This window comes from Tachysurus vachellii, chromosome 3 (genome assembly GCF_030014155.1).
Source record: "Tachysurus vachellii isolate PV-2020 chromosome 3, HZAU_Pvac_v1, whole genome shotgun sequence".
Lineage (NCBI taxonomy): Eukaryota > Metazoa > Chordata > Actinopteri > Siluriformes > Bagridae > Tachysurus > Tachysurus vachellii.
Window position 1 is genome coordinate 25466202 of NC_083462.1, and position 19865 is coordinate 25486066.

At 36.8% G+C, this 19865-nt stretch overlaps 1 protein-coding gene across 1 annotated transcript; it reads left to right on the forward strand.

Moving 5' to 3' along the window:
* Positions 1 to 3982: 3982 nt before the first annotated feature.
* LOC132843259 (leukocyte elastase inhibitor-like) lies at positions 3983 to 8695 on the forward strand. Its single transcript, XM_060866451.1, has 7 exons — positions 3983 to 4111; positions 4475 to 4660; positions 5322 to 5459; positions 7213 to 7330; positions 7439 to 7581; positions 7689 to 7856; positions 8109 to 8695. Exons 2-7 carry the CDS (start codon positions 4493 to 4495, stop codon positions 8514 to 8516), a joined length of 1143 nt encoding a protein of 380 aa, XP_060722434.1. The 5' UTR covers positions 3983 to 4111; positions 4475 to 4492; the 3' UTR covers positions 8517 to 8695.
* Positions 8696 to 19865: the final 11170 nt, after the last annotated feature.

Sequence of the window (19865 nt, forward strand, 5' to 3'; positions counted from 1 at the left end):
GGTAAGCAGGAGGGAGGAGTGTATCTTGTTATTGCTGGGCATTGGGAATTTCAGCAGTGTATGTGTATGTAGCACATTCAAACATATGAAAATCACTTGAAACCGGTCACTTGCCAGCAGACAGACACAGATCCTGCAGATCACGTGCAGTGTGTGAGGTGCTGAAACGGTAAAACCCTGCTGATATGATACATTTATTTTGGGCTTAATCTGACTTCTAAATGGTGCTGTCAGTGTGTAATACAAGCATGTCGTTTTAGTTCTGTCTCTGTAGCTAACTGGCTGTCTTACATTTAGTGTTCTAATGTAAAGAACTCTCGCTGTTATTGAGACTTCCTCTGATTTTGCACTGCTTAGGGGAATTGTATCTTTGCTGTTTATGTAATGTAGTTTTTTTTTTGTTTGTTTTTTTAATATAGAAACATTATATTGTCTACATTCAGAGGCTTGAATTCACCCAATTGTTGTAATACAGAACAAAGAATATATAGACAGTAAAAAAGAGGAACCATCACAAAATGCACAGCTGAGACTTCTACTAGTACTCAGTGAAATGGAAGTATATAAATTTATACAAAAATACAATAATCTACACAGACAGGGAAATCATTACAGTGAGCACATTTACACACACAGAGGTTTATTGGATTAACAGAAAATGCGCAATATGCATCAAAACAAAATTAGACAGGTGCATAAATTTGGGCACCCCAACAGTCATCAATATTTAGTATTAATATTTAGTATTAATATTTACAACAGTCACCCAAATCACATCAATATTTAGTAGAGCCTCATTTAGCGGAAATAACAGCCTCTAGAGGCTTCCTATAGTCTGTAATGAGTGTCTGGATTCTGGATGAACGTATTTTGGACCATTCTTCCTTACAAAACATCTCCAGTATAGTTAGGTTTGATGGTTGCAGATCATGGACAGCCCGCTTCAAATCACCCCACAGATGTTCAATGATATTCAGGTCTGGGGACTGTGATGGCCATTCCAGACCATTGTACTTGTTCCTCTGCATAAATGCCTGAGTAGATTTTGAGCAGTGTTTTGGGTCGCTGTCTTGTTGAAATATCCAGCCCCGGCGTAACTATCCAACCCCGGCATGGTAACTTTGTGACTGATTCCTCAACATTATTCTCAAGAATCTGCTGATATTTAACTTTAACCAGATTCCCAGTACCGGCACTGGCCACACAGCCCCACAGCATGATGGAACCTCCACCAAATTTTACTGTGGGTAGCAAGTGTTTTTCTTGGCATTCTGTGTTCTTTTGTCGCCATGCATAACGCCCCTTGTTATGACCAAATAACTCAATCTTTGTTTCGTCACTCCATAGCACCTTATTCGAAAATAAAGCTGGCTTGTTCAAATGTGCGTTTGCATTCCTCAAGCAACTCTGTTTGTGGCATGTGACCAGTTGATCTTGATATATATATATATATATATATATATATATATATATATATATATATATATATATATATATATATATATATCAAGATCAAATATATCAAATATCAAATATATATATATATTATTACTTGGATTGTATTGCACAAATACAGAAATCTGAAAGTGGTCGTGTGTCTGTAAAGAAACTTTATAAGAGTTTAAAATGAAGTTGTTAATTAAAGATTAAAGCATGTTTATTAAGTCAATGCTGCTATAGGAATCTCTGGCACTCAATCAAAGTGCTGTATGTTCCTCTCCAGCATAGTGCTCTAATTAGGGGGTTGGCCGAGTGGATGCCAACAGCTTTGGCCTTGATCTCTGAATTTCCCTGCTGTCATATCCACATGACTTTTCTGTGCATGCACTGCAGTTCTTCAGGTTAACTGCTGAATGGCAACTTAAAGCCACAGCTTGACAGGTCAGCTTTTCAAAAAAGAGTAGACTGAATTAAAGAAAATATCCACTCTGAAACACTTGTATGATGTGCTTAGCAAATCTGTCGCTAATTTGTAGATTGTGCTGTATTTTTGTTATTCTTGTGAGCAGTTAGAGGTTGTTGGCCATGCTGCTGTCACAGCAGGACATTAATATTGTAGTTAGAGAACACTGAGAGCGAATCAGGAATGCACACTGAATGGATTTCCAGTTCAGCTTAGGCCACTCATCACTGACTCAACACACCTAAATAAATAAACATTCATTCAATGACATCTTGCTTTCTTGTGTCTTTGTTCTCAGAAGGGTGTACAAGCAATAAAAAAACTGACAGTCCTCAGATTATGCAAGTCCACTCACCATTGCCGATGAAATCTGATCAGAGGGTTGCAATGAGTGAGCAAGCATTGCCTGAGCCTAGCTTGATAAACTGTTAATGCTGACATGTCTAAATACTATTTAATAAATACAAATATTTCTATAACTTATAACCAGTGTTCCTAATGTTTTCTAAGATTTTATGAAACTCACCCACCACACATATTGCTCTGGAAATAATGGCAGAAAGAAAATATGATTTATTTAACTTCATTATTGGTGATAAGTATGCGCTGTATTTTGGCAATGGTTACATAACACATAATATGTCATAAGAATAAGTCATAAGAAAGGTAAAATTGCAACAGAGTACAATGTATAATCATGAGCAAAGCAAGTTATCAGTCATACTGACAGATCTAGAGAACACACCCAGGTAGATACACACAAGTAGAGTCTAGTGGGTGTTTCATCAGTGGAACTGAGACCTCTCAAAGAAGCCTTTTAGACAGAAAGCACTATCCAGATATACAGTGATAATAACAATTGAATCTGGTCATTGAATAGCAGAATAAAGAGTCTGATCAATCCACTAAGAATTTTCATCTTTTTTAATCACTACTTCAGATCTCTCCTTTTCTGTACACAGTATCACTTTTACAAGTAGGAGTGTTGCATTACTGTTGGTTTTTGTATGTGAGCAAAATGAAAATATGTAGTTTCACCCATCCCTAACAATAAGCAAACACAAAAGTTACACATGAGCTAGGCCACACCTGCTTTTCTGCATTTCTTCTTCTTCACATGTCTCTATCAAAATATTTCACCAGCTGGATTTATATTCAAAGTCTTATATGCCGATTTATATGCATTAATTCTGAGTTTATAATTCAATCAAGCATTCGAGCCTCACAACTGCAGTGACCCAGGTTTGATCCTGAGATTGGGGTACAAGAATAAACTGTAAATTCGGTGTGGATTTTCTGTTCTTGTTAGGTGATGACTTGGCCTCTAGGTGTTAATGTGTGTGTGCGTGTGTGTGTGTGTGTGTGTGTGTGTGTGTGTGTGTGTGTGTGTGTGTGTGTGTGTGTGTGTGTGTGTGTGTGTGTGTGTTCCAGCCTGCCATACAGTAGGTTCCTGGGATAGACTCCAGATCCACAGCAACCCTGACTAGGCTTGTGTAAAGTGAGTGGCGTGAAATTGATTACAGGTTACAGGATAATTATCACATCCTAGTGAGGTATCATTCGGATTATGAAAAAATTATTAGCCTGAATGTAACAGTCACCACAATTGTAAAAAAAATTTGTAAATTTGCAAATGAAAATGCTAGTCATGTGGTAACACCACAAAGCATAAAATCAGATACAGATCAAGAGCTTCATTTAATGTTTACATCAAAATGACAGAATGGGAACTCAGTGACTTTGACCATGTTGTTTTTTGTCAGATTTTGCCTTGTCTGAGTCTATAAAAAATAGCTAATCAACAGTCTTTTGAGTTTAATGTGATAACGTGAGTCTGGTTCCATGTGATATTAAAAAAAAAAAACACTGTTTACTATGGAAAGCATCACACATCAAAACTTGCCATCCAGGGTTCTACTTCTGCCTGTCAAGATGAGGAATGAAGGGTTATACCTGGTTCACCTAAACTGGACATTTGAAGTTTTAAAACAAAAAAATTCTCTATAAGATAACCATCTACAGTTCAGCAGTTTATTTATCTTCTTTACTGGAATGTTCCGCCCACTGGTGCTGCGCCCTTATTAAATCCCCTGCGCTCTGCTCTGTCTCCCTTCCGGAAACACTACATTTCCTCGTTTTCCTCACCGCTTTAAAACCTCTGGTGTTGTCACTTGTTATATTCACCCTGTTCACCCGAAGCTGACATATGTAAGTATAAAAAAAGCCAGATTTCTAGGTTACGATAAATAGATTTAGAGCCGACATGTGTGTATAATGTAAACTTCCACTGGTCAGCACTCCAAATGTGTAACCAAAGTCTGACTGTCTGCTTCCATTTGAACTGTACAGTGTTTAACACACGGAAACTGTTTTGTGCAACTGAATCTTGCCTGTTATTCCTGTTCCGGTAATCGTGAGACAGGAATAGTTTAGTATTATGGTGAATAAAACATGTTTGTAGCGGTGGAATTGGCAGCTAGGGAAAAATCTATATATACGAATTTATACAAACAAGTCACTCTGGATAATTTGATTAACTGGTTGCGTTTATTTATTTATTTTTTTTTATAGACTTATTAAAACATAAAGATGGAGGGTTTGAGCCGTGCTAATAGTGCCTTCGCCATGGACCTGTACCGGGCAATAAGCGCTGATGCCCCGGATGGAAACCTGTTCCTTTCCCCGCTGAGCATCAGCGCCGCACTCAGTATGGTCTACTTAGGAGCCCGAGGAGCTACAGCTGAGGAAATGGCTACGGTATGAGAGTGTATCTTAAGCACATACATAACACCAGAGCTGTGTGTCCAAAATGTCATAATGGTGACTATAATGCTACATAATGTGATTGTCTTGTAATAAGCCAGACTGCATCTCAAAATCATTTTGGTTTTGGATCATGTCATTGATGACTGTCTATAAAGACATTTCAATGTCCATGCGACATTTCTTAAATTGGTCAGTATAATAAACAGTACACAGGACTTTTTTTTTTTGACATTCACAGCTCTTATGCTGAATATTGTGATAATAGCTGGTCGGTTTTACATAGACAACCCTAGATAAAACTATGCAAATCTGCAAGCATAAAATTTATAGCATAGCAACGAACTTTAGACTGAAACAACATTTGCATTGCCATGTCTAGGGTGTTATACAGTAAGAGTAATGAGACCACACCTGTTTAGACACTCAGTGAACCATGCCATGCTATGCAATCTGTGTTTTTTATTTAGTATTACATGTTCTTAAGGGATGTTAAACAATTCAAATGTTATGTTTAAGATCCGTTTATTGTCATAGAATTGTCATTTATGCACCTTTTCTTGTTATTAATGTCTGAGGCTTATTTAAGGAGTGTGAAGACATTTTGACATTTTGTACATTGTGGAATTCTTCATGGTTCTGTTGATCATTGCAGGTCTTGTCCTTCAGTTCAATCCCTGATGTTCACAATCATTTCAAGACCCTCAACTCTGCAGTAAACAGCCCCAAAGCCTCCTACATCCTCCGACTGGCCAATAGACTTTATGGAGAGAAGACTTTCAATTTCTTATCAGTAAGACTTTCAAAGCTGTTTCTTTATTTTTGTTTGGTTTTGTTACAAAAGTATGACTAGAATCTTTGATCTGTCAGTAAAAGACAAATGAAGTCCTAGAGATTCATGACTGTAACACAAATTCTTAACATACTGCTGACAGTACATGCAGTGCTACAACATTCAAAGAGACAAAATGGTTTCCTCCATCTATATTTAAGTAGTTTTCCATGCCAGACTTGAGTCAAATGTATTTGTGCTGAGTATTTTTGTCAAGCTTTCCACAAGCATTCCAGTTTACAGCCCGATCAGCAGCAGTGATTTCATAAAAATAGACTCTTTTTCATTTTTTTATGACTTTGGTTTCTTCTTTTTACAAAGAAGGAAAAGATACACTAGCTGCATTCAAATTTTGCATGTGAAATTTCTTGTATCTCCTGTTAATTCAGCATGTTCACTGTTTAACCATGCTAACATACCACACTGGAGCAGTCAGCCATCTCAGAATTGGAGCATGCATTTTCCTCCATCTGCTCTTCTCACAAACAACAACAGTGCACTGCCATTGGCTTGTGGACCTGTAGCTAATGATTGCATTCAGTCAGAGACACCATGCCATTATGTTTATGCAGCCGGTACCAAATCTTCTGAAATCTGAACACAGCCATCAACTATGTGCCCCATGCCTCAGTTTCAGTCTAAGTAGGCTGCTAACTATAAACATTCATACCTGGTCTTGGGTGACATCAAACACAGTTAATAAAATATATTTTAAGATTTTAAGATTAAAGGCAGGGGGGCACGGTGGCTTAGTGGTTAGCACGTTCGCCTCACACCTCCAGGGTCGGGGTTCGATTCCCGCCTCCACCTTGTGTGTGTGGAGTTTGCATGTTCTCCCCGTGCCTCGGGGGTTTCCTCCGGGTACTCCGGTTTCCTCCCTCAGTCCAAAGACATGCATGGTAGGTTGATTGGCATCTCTGGAAAATTGTCCCTAGTGTGTGATTGCGTGTGCGAATGAGTGTGTGTGTGCCCTGCGATGGGTTGGCACTCCGTCCAGGGTGTATCCTGCCTTGATGCCTGATGACGCCTGAGATAGGCACAGGCTCCCCGTGACCCGAGGTAGTTCGGATAAGCGGTAGAAGATGAATGAATGAATGAAGATTAAAGGCATGTAGTATGATTTACACAACTGAGGAGCATATTGATGTTATATCTGTTCAACATCCATAAGACTCTTCCATCAGCAACTATGTTACAGGTTTCATTGGCCATCAGCTTCACATTGAAATGTAGTTCGAGCCTTGGCTAGATGTCTGGTCACCTGAAGGATCCACATGAAATACCCCATTACAGACGTGCCGATGCCTTTCTGATAAAAGCTGATGGTTCATCTGACATGATTGAATAATTCTTTGGTGACTTTCCAGCTAGAACTGGCAAATTAGTCCCTCCACAATAGAGCTGATCAAAACTTTCACACCCTGAATCTTCCACAACCCTGGGCCAGATTTTCTTGCCCTGTGGGAACTGTAGTCCTTTGTCACAGGATTCATGGAATTCAGTGCTAGAGGCAAAAGTGCTGGCTTTCTTGTAGGGGCAACTGAATAGTGAATACTAAACAGCCGATCCCCATCTACCTTTCCAGATTATTCAAGGTCAACATCTAATTATAATGCTATTTTTTTGTAGAGTGATATAGAGAAAAAATCCCAGGTGTTTTAATTAGGTGTTTGTGCAAGTTTGTTTCCTGAGTGTGGAGCTCCGTTTGTTGCAGGATTTTGTGGACTCCACTCAGAAGTTGTACCAAGCTGACATGAAAGCAGTAGACTTCATTGGGTCATCAGAGGAGTCACGGAAGCTCATTAACCACTGGGTGGAAGAGAAAACTGAGGGTAAGAACCAAATTCGTTTGCGCATATTCTCTCAAAATCTATAACATATAGCACATAATACAACAGCTATGTTCAGGTCTAAATTTTTTTCTTTGATTGTGGTTTTAGGTAAAATCAAAGATGTTCTGCAGCCAGGGATGGTCACAGCAATGACTCGACTTGCCTTGGTGAATGCTATTTATTTCAAGGGGAAATGGAAGCATGTGTTTAATACTGAAGAGACTAAAGAGATGCCCTTTAAGATCAATCAGGTGGAAGTCACATAATACACATTCACATCATAGTGTTTCAGCCTTCATAATACCTATTCTCTGTATAGTATACTTATTCCTCGTTACTGTTCGTGTACGTTTATTAGAAAGAGACAAAGCCTGTGCAGATGATGTACCAGACAAAGAAATTCCTTTTCAACTATGTCGATGAGTACAGGCTGCAGGTGCTGGATTTACCGTATGAAGAAGAGGAACTCAGCATGGTGGTGCTTTTGCCTGAAGAGTCTCAGGATGGCTCAGACCCTCTTCACAAGGTCAGCACAAAAAAAATGAAGATAAAAAAAACTTATTATTAACTTATATCTACTAGAAATTTTAACTGCTTGTTAGTATGATCATAAACTATTATTGAAATGTTTAGTGGCTGCTGGCTGGCAGCTTTCACACTAGCATTTTTGTATGATTATCCTTATGACTTTTATGGAAGTATATAATTCTTATACCAAAATTGTACCACCATAGTCTCACTAGCACCTGAATGTGCCTTTGTGTTACTTCCTTAATAGCTGGAAAGTGAACTAACGGTGGACAAACTGCTTGAGTGGACAAATCAAGAGAAGATGGACAGATGGACTAATATCAATGTCCATTTGCCAAAATTTAAGCTGGAAGAGCAATATTCTTTGCAGGGTATACTGAATAACATGGGCATGAGCTCTTTGTTCAAAGCCAATGCTGCAGATCTGACCGGCATGAGCAGCGGTGGAGGTCTTTTTGTGTCTTCAGTGGCACACAAAGCTTTTGTGGAGGTTAATGAGGAAGGCACTGAAGCAGCAGCCGCCACAGTTGTAATGATTGCGCTATGCATGGCACGAGAAGAGCACTTCATGGCGGACCACCCCTTCCTGTTCTTCATCAGACACAACCCCACTAAAAGCATCCTCTTCTTTGGGAGATACAGAGGCCCACAGTAGAAATTAACTCTATAATGACAGCAAAATCAAAATGTTTGTTTATAAAAATAAAATCTGTTAAATGTGCTTTGAAATGAAGAGAGGTTGCTTTGGATGATGTACATTACTGTAAATCACAGAAACAGAACGAACATTACCTTTTGAAGTGTAAACATACAATAAACCACTTCATAACAACATGGTGGCTTTTCTTTTTCTTCTTTATGTCTGGTTCATCAGATCCTCCAAGGAATATGAGATATTATGTTTATGATATTACTGTGTCAATGTACTAATGTACAGTATTGTGCTCTATAATTCTGCAATAATTTTTCATTCAGCTATTTGCGGGAGTTTCTTATCCAAAATGCTGGTTCATAATTTTACTACTCGTACAGTTGTAATTTGTAGTGTTCCAGTGCTGCTGCTCGTTCGAAGTCCTCCGCCGGTGCTCTCCATATTATGTTGCTGCAGTGTTCTTTATATTATGCTGATTCAGTGTTTTTCTTCATACTGACTGGATTTGGAGAATTACTCATGCTGTGTGTATTTCATAGTGCTGTATTTCAATGCAGAGCTTGTCGAAATGGCCTAATCATTGGCATTATGCGCAAATTAAACCAACTACTTCAATCATCACCACACAGTGAGGATCCACCTTGAGCAGCATTTTTTAAAATTTATTTTAAGGTAAGTTTTATTTTATCATGATTAGCATTTTAAATCTTAAGTGGGCTCGATGTTTAAATGATACCTACCCATATTCACAACTACCCATCCCCAGGACCTTAGGTTACCTGTATAGTGTCTATAAAATAACTGACAGGAGATGCATCCAAACGTAAATATCAAACTGGAAAAATATTCCTGCCCTGCTCTCTGAAACTTTAATTAGAAGGCTGCATTTGTCACATACACATTACAGTACATTCTTTTCTTTGCATTTCCCAGCTGGGGCTTGAACCCCAGTCCTCCAATCAACAACCAAGAGCCCTAACTGACTGAGCCAAGATACGTTAAATAGGCCATTTATACATTCTTATACAGTATTTGGTATAGACTCTGATTATGAGAGAGTTCATGGCCAATATTGTCCTGTCCCATACTGTGAAGGCATGAAATATGAAAGGTTTGTAAGGATTAAAGAAAGATTTTGGACTGTAACTCTGCCTTGCATCCTATAAGAGCAGGCAAGTGTTAAAATAAATATTTATACAATGTTAAACATGGTCAAAATACTATAACAAATGTCAAATTAGTGTGCTTTGTGTAAACACTGTTTGCCATCTGCTGTGATTTTGGCCTACAAGAATTCAGTCTCACATTAAAAAAAATACATTATTGTAAGAAGACCAACAACTCTATTTGTGTGATGTTTTATTTATTTATTAATATGTTTAAGGGCGTTGTTCTGTGATTCGTATATAAACCACGTCCGACAGTTTGGTTCATAGGAAGTTAATATTATTTACAACATTTCAAAAGTGTTTTTTGTATCTTTAAATGTGTTTGTTAAAATGCATTTTGTTGTCTGGATCTTGTCTGATTCAGCAGTTACTGATAATTCAATAAACAACACCAGCTAAAAAGTAACTAGTACTTTTTTTATTTTTTATGAAGAATAATTTTTACTTTTTTTAACACCAGTACTTTTACTTGTAATTAAGTATCATTTCAGCAATGTAACAGTACTTGTTTTAGTACAATGTAATAGTACAAATTTTCAGTACCACTGGTTTCAACCACTGGTTATTAAGCCCCTCATTAAGAAACCTAATTTAGATCCTAACAAACTATCAAATCCCATTTCAGACCTTCTGTTTATATCTAAAATATTAGACAAGTTTGTGTCTGTTCAACTGTGCTCCTTCTGGCAGGAGAACAATATCTTTGAGGAGTTTCAGTCAGGTCTCAGATACCATCATAGCACGGAAACTGCACTTGTTGAAGTTATGTACAAATGGCTTGTTCTTAGCTCCGGACCAAGACTGCATGTCACTATTAGTTCTACTTAATCTTAGTGCTGCATTCAACACTATAGATCACAACTTTCTCATAGATCGCTTACAAAATTACACAGTTGTTCAAGGAAAGGCTTTTAGTTGGTTTAGATCCTACCTGTATGATTGATACTATTTTGTAGATTTAAATTAGTTAATTATGGGGTCCGTCAAGGATCAGTTTTAGGACCTCTGCTTTTCTCAATATACATGCTTCCCTTGGAAAACATCATTAGAAGGCATGGGATTAGTTTCCATTGTTATGCTGAAGATACCCGGTTATATATTTCATCAAAATCAGATATATCTAATCTAAGAAATATCTAAATTGTCTAGGTTAACCGAGTTAAAGATATAAACAATTGGATGACCTGAATGGATGATTGAATTTTCTATTGTTAAATTCTGATTAGACAGAAATATTACTTATTGATCCAAAAACCAGTACACAGAAGTTCTCAAAATGTACTTTCCATTTATTGGGATGTACTGTAACTACTAGCTCGACAGTGAAACACCTGGGTGTTAAATTAGACAGCAACTTGTCTTTTGAAAATCATATCGCCCATACTGTATTACAAAAACAGCCGTCTTCCACCTTAAAAATATTGCCAACCTAAGAAATATCCTATCTGTATCTGATGTTGAGAAGCTAGTTCATGCGTTCATAAACTCCAAACTGGACTATTGTAATGCATTACTAGGTGGTTGTCCTGCATCTTTAACAGGAAAAATGCTTTAACAGGAAAAGATACATCCTTAACAGGACAAGAAAATACGATCATACCCTGAGTACAAACCTGTGTACTACCCCGAGTACAACCCTGAGTACTTCTACCCCCAAACCACAACGGTGGAGACTGTTGAAGAAGAATGCTTCCTCCCATCTCCACAGCCTCCTCAGAACCACCAGCCAATTCTAACTGAAAGGAAATTCACACTGGTAAGAAATCAATAAAGGACTACAGTAAAAATGCTTAAGGTTCTTATAATGGTGTTTTCACATATTAATTGCAGACAATTAACACCTAAACAGCTATAGGCGATTCACAATTTAACTCTAACTTGTATTTTCTACACATTACAAATCAGGACCCCAATGATAGTGGCCGAGACATTATGGTCAATGAGCTTCTGGGGGAACAATAATGTATCCACCCAAGAGCGTGTTTCCACCGAAAACATGTCAGTACTCCAACATGTGTCTCCACTCGAACCTGCATCTCCCCCTGAACCTGTGTTTGCACCTGAACCTGTGCCTCCACCTGAGACTATGTCTCAACCAGAGCCTGTGCAGACTGATAATGCAAACACAAAGGTACAGCATTAAAGTCTGTATGCAAATTGCAGACCTGAGAGGACGTGACTTTGTGTCTATATCTGGACATGGAGACTTGCTGCTAACGTGATTTGATTATCATGAATTTAGAGGCACACTTTACTCACGTTTACATGCTGCTTTATGATTTTCTGTTTATTTTTCTGTGTCATTTCTCACATTTTGAGCTTTGTGATTGGCTTATTTAACAAATTGATGTTATCTGGTCTTTGCTCACTTTTCTGCAGGGAGTTGAATTGTTCATTAGGGGTTTGGACTCCATTGATGAGCAGTGCCTCTATAAGGATTTCCTCCAGTTCCAGAATATCATCAGAGCTAAGGTGAACTACTGATCCCTCCAGTCTCTTCCTTTTCCAATACAATGTGTTCATTTCCCCTTACTATCCCCTTTTGTAGAGCTGCTCTCTGAAATGACTTTTATCAGTATAGATAGATAACAAGTAAATATGGACTATAGGGGGTTTAATTACAGTTCCATGATACTAACACAGCATAGCCATTCTGTTTTATATATATTTTAGTGTGTGTGTAATGCTCATTTTTTGCTTTCTGTATCTCTTTGTACAGCTTATAAAGCCAAAAGGATTTGGATACATACAGTAACATGTTCCTCTGAAACTGAAGCCAAAACATCTATCAGGGAGATGAATGGGAAGTTTGTGGTAACGGACCTGCTGAATATTACTCTGTATAAAACAAAAAAGGAACTAGCAGAGGAGAAGACGAGACATGGCGGGAACAGAAGCATGAGGCAGAGTAATAACAAAGACTCGAAGTGGGTCTGGCCATGGACATAAAGAACCGTAATAAGACTGAATAAAATAAGCTCTTCCAAATGTTCTACAAATAGTCTTAGTTTTTAATCACAGTAAATAAATGTTGGTGTAAATGCCGCACACTTCAGCAGCAGTAAAAGTGCTGTGAAATAATCATCTCTAAAATTCCACCTCAATAAAATAGAATTAGAAATTAATAACCGAACATCATTAAAACCTCAGTTATGAACTATGTAATAACTGACGAACAGGATTAATTTAAGGCTATTTTATCCATATTATAGCATTTCCTTTCTGAAAACCTTTTCTTCTTGTAAATGTTCTGTAGAGCTGCCTGTTATAAAGCTTTTGCTGTAATGTGGATTGTTTAAGGATTCAAGATTTACAAACGAAGTCATCTTAACGTTCTCCACAAGGGGGCGACACAATCATGGCCATGTTTCGTCACTGCAGCACTGAGCTGATTCTCCAGCCAGCATCGTGTCATGGTGTACATGTAAACACTCGGTACATATCATAGCAAGAGTGTGTTTTTGGGCGGCTCAGATTTTTAGTTTTGACACCTGCTGAAACAATAAAACACTTTGTGCTTTAGCACAGCAGGAACACGTTAGAGCATGTGTTGGGAACTCAAATAAATAAATAAAAATATTTGAGTAAAATTAAATGAAATTAAATTAAACCCTACAGATTGTGAAGTTGACTTTATCGTATTTTATATAATAGCTCTAATTGAGGCCAGTAGTTAAGATCTATCTAGAAATGCAAGCTTTTAAAGGTCCACAAATGTCATGAGGCTCTGAATAACTGCCATAGAGCTCTAAGCCCCAATTAATTTTTATCATGTATGTGGTAATGAAATGATATATATAGAATTGTCTCACTGATATCTAAAGAATATGTGGTAGTGGTAGATTCAGAGTTCTTACCCAACATTTTGGTTTGTGGTTGTTCTATGGAAAATATCTGTTGCAGAGTTAGCCAGATTTTTTTATTTTTTTCATTTTTTTTTTTTTTTAAATTATAGATAGTAAGTAATTTTATTCATCTGTCAACAAGATTCCATGGTATGAAAATAGATAGACGTTATTTCTTCCCTATCTATTCTAGTCATAAAATTACCATGGCATACATGTGACACATACATTGTAATAAATCATATCAAAATCCTTGTCTGCTCCACTGTCAGATAGCTTATATATTGGTATGAATAGCAGGGAAATTGGGGGCGTGGGTGGTGAGGATGAGGGTTAATGTGGGGGGAGTTAAAGGGCAATAACATTGCTTGACTGGTTTGCATAAAGTTTCTCTGTATTTGGGTGCCATGGCACATAATCTACACCTTTAGAAGGGTGTTTTAACATTGTTTTAAGAGTTTGCAGAATGTATTATAAAGTTAAACAAGATTGCTGCTATTTGTATGTGAATTCTTACAAAGCAATTAATTTCCCTTTTTTGGATCGTCTTTAAGCCTAAAATTCTATATGCTGGCCTCTCTAGACAACTGAGAGATCAGATCTGGCCCTGTGAGACTGATTTTAGAAAATCTGCTAATTTTATTAAAAGGCTGACTTCCAGTTTCTGTGTTGAAAACTACTGTATATTGATGTTTTTGCCAGCCTTCGTAATCATATGTCCATGGCCATGCTATGAAGTTTGTGGAAAATATAAAGGAAAATAACTTACGTGATGTTGAATTGAACTGATGAATTGATTAACTTACTTTTTCTTTTGATTTTTTGTGAATAACCCTTTGTATATTTAACCCTTTCTTTTGATTATTTGTATAACCCTTACAATAGACCTTTTCCAAAAGCAGCTTTACATAACATTTTAATCCAGATTTTAACCTGGATTTTAGGGAGCAAACCAGAAGCCACAGTGGTAAAGAAACCACTTGGAGACGACATGAGGAGGAACCCTCGAGAGGAGCCAGATTAGAAGGGATCCCATTCTCTTCTGGATGACACCAGATAGTGGGATTATAAATCATTACAGTATATGCTAAATATACATAAAAGTCGATCAGTATTAAACGTATTGAAAGCATATGGAACAGTCTGTGTGATCGTTTTGTTAGTCGCTTTGGTGGTACAAGTCTCTAGGGTATCCTTGTGCGATTATCCACAGCAGCAGGAGGTGAGTCATAAGTGCAGAAGATTATGGCAGAGCAAACAGCTTGCTAGGTATGATAAGAACATACAAAGGTTTAAATATTGTTTTCCTTTTTTCACATATCAGCAGGTCATTAAAAGCTAATTTGTAAAGCCATATCACACAGTATTTTTTGTGCAGCACAGACTGTAGTCTCTTAATTACATTATTAAATATTTTCATTATTTTATACTACATTTTTAAAATGGTTAGTATGTTTAGCTTTAGCTCCAGTTGGGTGCTGATTTCTGTCTCGGCATTGTGTGGATGGAGATTGCACGATCAATTGAACAACAAATGAACAATTGCATTGTTCTTCAGTCCAAAGACATGCAGGGTGTTTGGCATATTTAGATTGTCTGTAGTGTATGAATAAATGTGTGAGTATATTGTACGTATGTGTGATGTCCAGGTTCCCAGTGATCTTGTGCAAGATAAGTGGTACAGAAAACCATAACTGGATAGATGAGGATGAGCTGGATAGATGGATAGATGAGATGATTGTTATTTCTCAGTATGAATAGTAAATAATTATGCTGAGAATGCATAAGGATTAGTAGATTAGTTACATTACACGAGAAAATTAATAAAAAATGAAAGAAAAATAGTGATATCAGAAATAAGAGCAGTAATTTCTGAAGCATTTTTTTTATAACCAGATGCACTGAATCCACATTTAATCTGAATAGCTGAATAGTTATGGTGGATGATGATCTGCGAGAGGAGGATCTTGTTCTTCATTATCTGACATTAATACCCATGTTAAAGCCTCGCCTTGCTGGGTGAAGAGGATGAAGCAGATGTTCTGGTCTCCTTTAAGGACTTATCTTGTCTGAGCTGGTAAGTTTGACTTGGTATAAGTCAAAGTGTGTGAGCCATTCTTAATATTCCTCCCCTCGGGCTGGTCTTGGCATTCAAGCCAGTCTTCATGTCTGTTCCTTTGTGAATGTTTATGATAACCATTTTTGTGTTCTTACAGCAGAAGAAATCTGATCTAGTGCCTTCTTGCCATCAGCTTGGAAGTGCTCACAGTATCTTCACACCAAAAGCCTCTCCAGGATTGGCTATCAGGCCTTGTGTCAGTGGCAAAACGCCAAGTAAAGCCGAGCCACCTACACACTGCCTGGTTTTATGTATTTAACCGTGCTTGATTTCACACAACTGCCATAGAAAAGGCAAGCAGCTTGAAATGGATCTATAGAGTTATCTTGGCTTAGGCCCTTTTACCTAAAGGTGTATGTGTGTGTGTGTGTGTGTGTGTGTGTGTGTGTGTGTGTGTGTGTGTTTGAGTGTGAGTGTTGTTCTGAAATAATGTAAATTCGGATGTGCAAACCATGTGTTAAAAATAACTACAGCTTATCCAGAATGTGGTGGCGTGAATTAGAATCTCAGAAAGGGTTGTCTCTGAAGTTGGAACTAAGCAACCATAATTATAATGTTAGCAGGCATGAGCTGTTATCACAGCATGACCTCATTGACAGTCTAAACCATGATTGTCTGAATACTGATTTGGGGAAATTGAAGAGTTATAATGTCAGGGCTGCTGATAGACAGCATCACTATAAACTATGTAGTTTCCAGAGCTTATACCTGTTGCACTATTTATTTCACCATAACAGAGTGAATTCCTGGCCCACAGAAACAGTTAGGTTCCAAAGTGCCACCCGGAATCAATAATCAGTGATATTGTTGTTCATGATAACTCACACAGAATAACGTTGCTGTGCAGTGGCCCAGACATCTTATATTACAGTGGGTTAGCATTACTGTTTAGATAAATCACTTTATCACATACAGATATTTTGTCTATTTTGTATTATGAACAGTATCTTTTTTGTGTTACCGTGGATCCTGAAATCATGGGATAAATACAAGTATGGTACATTAAAGGCAAAAATGACCTCTGTTACAGGTTATTATACAAGTGAGAGAAGCTTCACATTTCTGTGCTTAATTTTCTGTGTATGCCTGTGCTGTTGTTTTAAATTCTATTCGACCTAGCTTAAAAAAATGTGCTATGAGCAAGTGATGTATAACATTCATTAAGAAGTGTGAGGTAGTTTCACAGTGGAAACTGGGAGGTCCAGACGAAATCCCAGTGAGCTGGTCATGTTTCAGTCTGATTATATATGTATGAAAGTGGCTTGCCAAGGCTAGCCCTCACTGTCTACTACATGGAAATAAAAAGAATGCAACCAAAAACTGTAAATGTTACAAAATTCTGCATCTGTAGTCTTTCAGTTGGGTAAATCATCAGCTTTTTGCTACAGCCTAGATTAGAATTGGAAAAAAATCACCATTATCATGAAAATACGTTTTCAAATCATAACATTTTCACTTTGAATGAAGATACAGTACCTGGCTGCTGCCTTCAGTGTCCACCCACAACCACACCATGTCCACAAGCTGCCATTGTACTGCAGGAGTGCAAATCAATGCTTGCACTAAGATTAGCAATGCTAGGACAGTGTGTTTAATGTGTTACAAATCACTTGGCTATGCTGTATGTTTGTTGTCACATTGGTTTTACTGTGCTACACTCCACTGGGAAATTGTGCAGCAGTTGTGCAGAAGACAATGCAGCCAAAGCTCACCAAAGATCTATCTACAGCTTATTTGGATGAAATACTGAAAACCATAAAATGATGACAAAACACTTTATTCAATGCTAAACTTGTGCCCCAAAATCTCCCTCAGTATTCTGTTACATTTACTTAATAGTTATAATGTAAAACTAAAGCAGCCAAATTTGACCACCAACCATGTCTCATGATCAAAAACATTTGGGGTATCAGAGACAGGGTATATATTTAGTGTTTGGATGATCGATTGCTTTTAAAAGGAGATTAATTAAATCTTCTTCACCAGTAGTTTCTAATACAGGGACATGATAGGAAGGAAAACATAAGGTTCATCAAAATTTCAGATAAAGGATCAGACACAATCACTGAAGTAAAAGAGATACTAATACACTAATACTAATGATGATACAAAAGGAAAAATGTCTTTGGGAGAGCCAAGGAGAAAAAGAAACTGAGCCATCAATTAAGGTTTATGTAGTATTCATGTAGCATTTATATTTAATGTAGGGCAACTGAGGGTTAATGCTGGAAGGGGTGTTTCTGGGTAATGTGGTATTAAAGCTGCTAAATGAAATGCATTATAAATCTTATAAATGGGTATATAAGTCTTAATGAAAAAGAATTCAAACAAGTTCCTTAGATTTGTCAAGTTAAAAAAAAAACAAAAAAACTTACTTGCCCTGTCATTGCTTTCCTTTATTCTTTCAGAGGTTTATTTTTATTAGAAATTAGAAATTCCAGTAAGGCTGCATTCATTTGCATAAAATAAATAACACATTTTCACCTAAACAGTTGAAACAAAAATAGCATTTTTAAAATAGTCCAATATTATTGACACCTAAACTGAATATTTCAAAATGAATACCAAAAAAGAGTCTACTTATATCCTCAGTACCTAGAAACACCAATTAGACTTTGAACCATATCACTCACTGATCAATCATCAGCCATCCCTTCTTTAGCCATTACTGTAATGAGCCATTACAGCTCTATACATTTATGTACCTCAGCCTTAGTGTTTTCAAATATTTAGAAAAAAATATACACTGAAAATACACTGGAGTAACATTTTCTTAAGAAAAGCATGGTAACAATTTCTACACCTAGAATAAAGCATGTAGCAGCAAGGATTATTCTCACAAAATGTGATAAAATTTACAATAAAGTAAATTTAACGTTTTTAAGGTAATGTTACTCATATTGGAGCTAAATTGCACAAATAACAAATACATTTTGATTAATAAATCAAATTTTAAGTAAAATTTGTAACACAAAACTGAACTGTGTGATATGTTTTCTATTTCAGATATTAGCTACTGTAAACTACAAAGTTTATTCAATTTATTAAAAGATCAGGCAGATTTAAAGATATACACCATGTGTGTGGGGTGGAATGTCTGAGAAAAACCTTGCCAAATGAAAGTCCTTAGCAGAGTTAGAGACTTTAGTCTTTGCAAGTAACCCAGGATTACAAGCTGGAATACAGCCCCAAAGCAATAATCATCCACAACAGTACAATATTTTACAATGACCATATGGGGATTTTTAAACACTCTAGGTTTAGGATTTACTGACTACAGAAAATAAAATCACAGTATAGACAGTTCAGACTAGTCTTATTTAATAAATGTTATAGAATTTTAAAATTATACTTAGAAAAAATGAATAATATTTCTATTATTAGATGAAAAGTAAAATTTACTTGTTGAAAAAAACTATAATAGTTCCATTTTTAATTATATAATATAATCTTAATAATAATAATATATTCATTAGTGGCATCTTGTAGGTTTTAAACTTTTGAAGTGTAGAGACTGAAAAGGAGTTATGAGTTATGAGACATGACTGTGAAGCTCTCAGAGCAATTTATCTCCATGCTCTGCAACTGCAAGATTTATTTGTATTCCTGCTTTAGGGGTCTGAAGTCACAGATATTCAGCCTGAATTTGACAGGAGCTGAGATTAATGGTCAACTGGAGATGGTTTTCATTTTTATCTGCTGAGTTTAGGTCATTTTGTTTGAGCAGCAGGAAGAATGTCACGACAAATGTAGCCCACAACGGCCATAAAAAAGCAGAGGTGTTACGCATGCTAAAATGGTACTGTAGTCTAACGCTATGGCTTTAAGAAAATCTGTTCTATTATTCATGACATTGATGATTACTAGCAATTGTTAGCAAGCATTCTTCCACTATGGAGTTCACATTCTCAAAACTCTACAAACATCTTTCTGTCTAAATTAATTAACGACCAAAACAAATCCAAACATTTCACAAAATAATTTTAAATATCTCATGCTTGTTTACCCCAGTCTACTTTATTACACCTTAGGCCCTGTCTTGCTATAATATGGGTAAAATGGTTTCATCATTCATGAAGGACTGATCATTCGAACTATATGATCTAGTTTAGTACATATTGTTGTACTATTGTGTAAGTTGCTTTCGAGTACATACTGGACATGTATAACCTTTAACCTTGTGCAAAGGAGACATGAGACAACAACAAGAATCATTAAT

What these genes read in the sequence shown, in the direction of transcription:
- LOC132843259 (XM_060866451.1), top strand. Translation starts at nt 4,493, where the DNA reads ATGGAGGGTTTGAGCCGTGCTAATAGTGCCTTCGCCATGGACCTGTAC. An exon ending in GGTGGAAGAGAAAACTGAGG is followed by an intron (nt 7,331 to 7,438) that starts GTAAGAACCAAA and finishes TTGTGGTTTTAG; the next exon opens with GTAAAATCAAAGATGTTCTG. An exon ending in TGCCCTTTAAGATCAATCAG is followed by an intron (nt 7,582 to 7,688) that starts GTGGAAGTCACA and finishes TACGTTTATTAG; the next exon opens with AAAGAGACAAAGCCTGTGCA.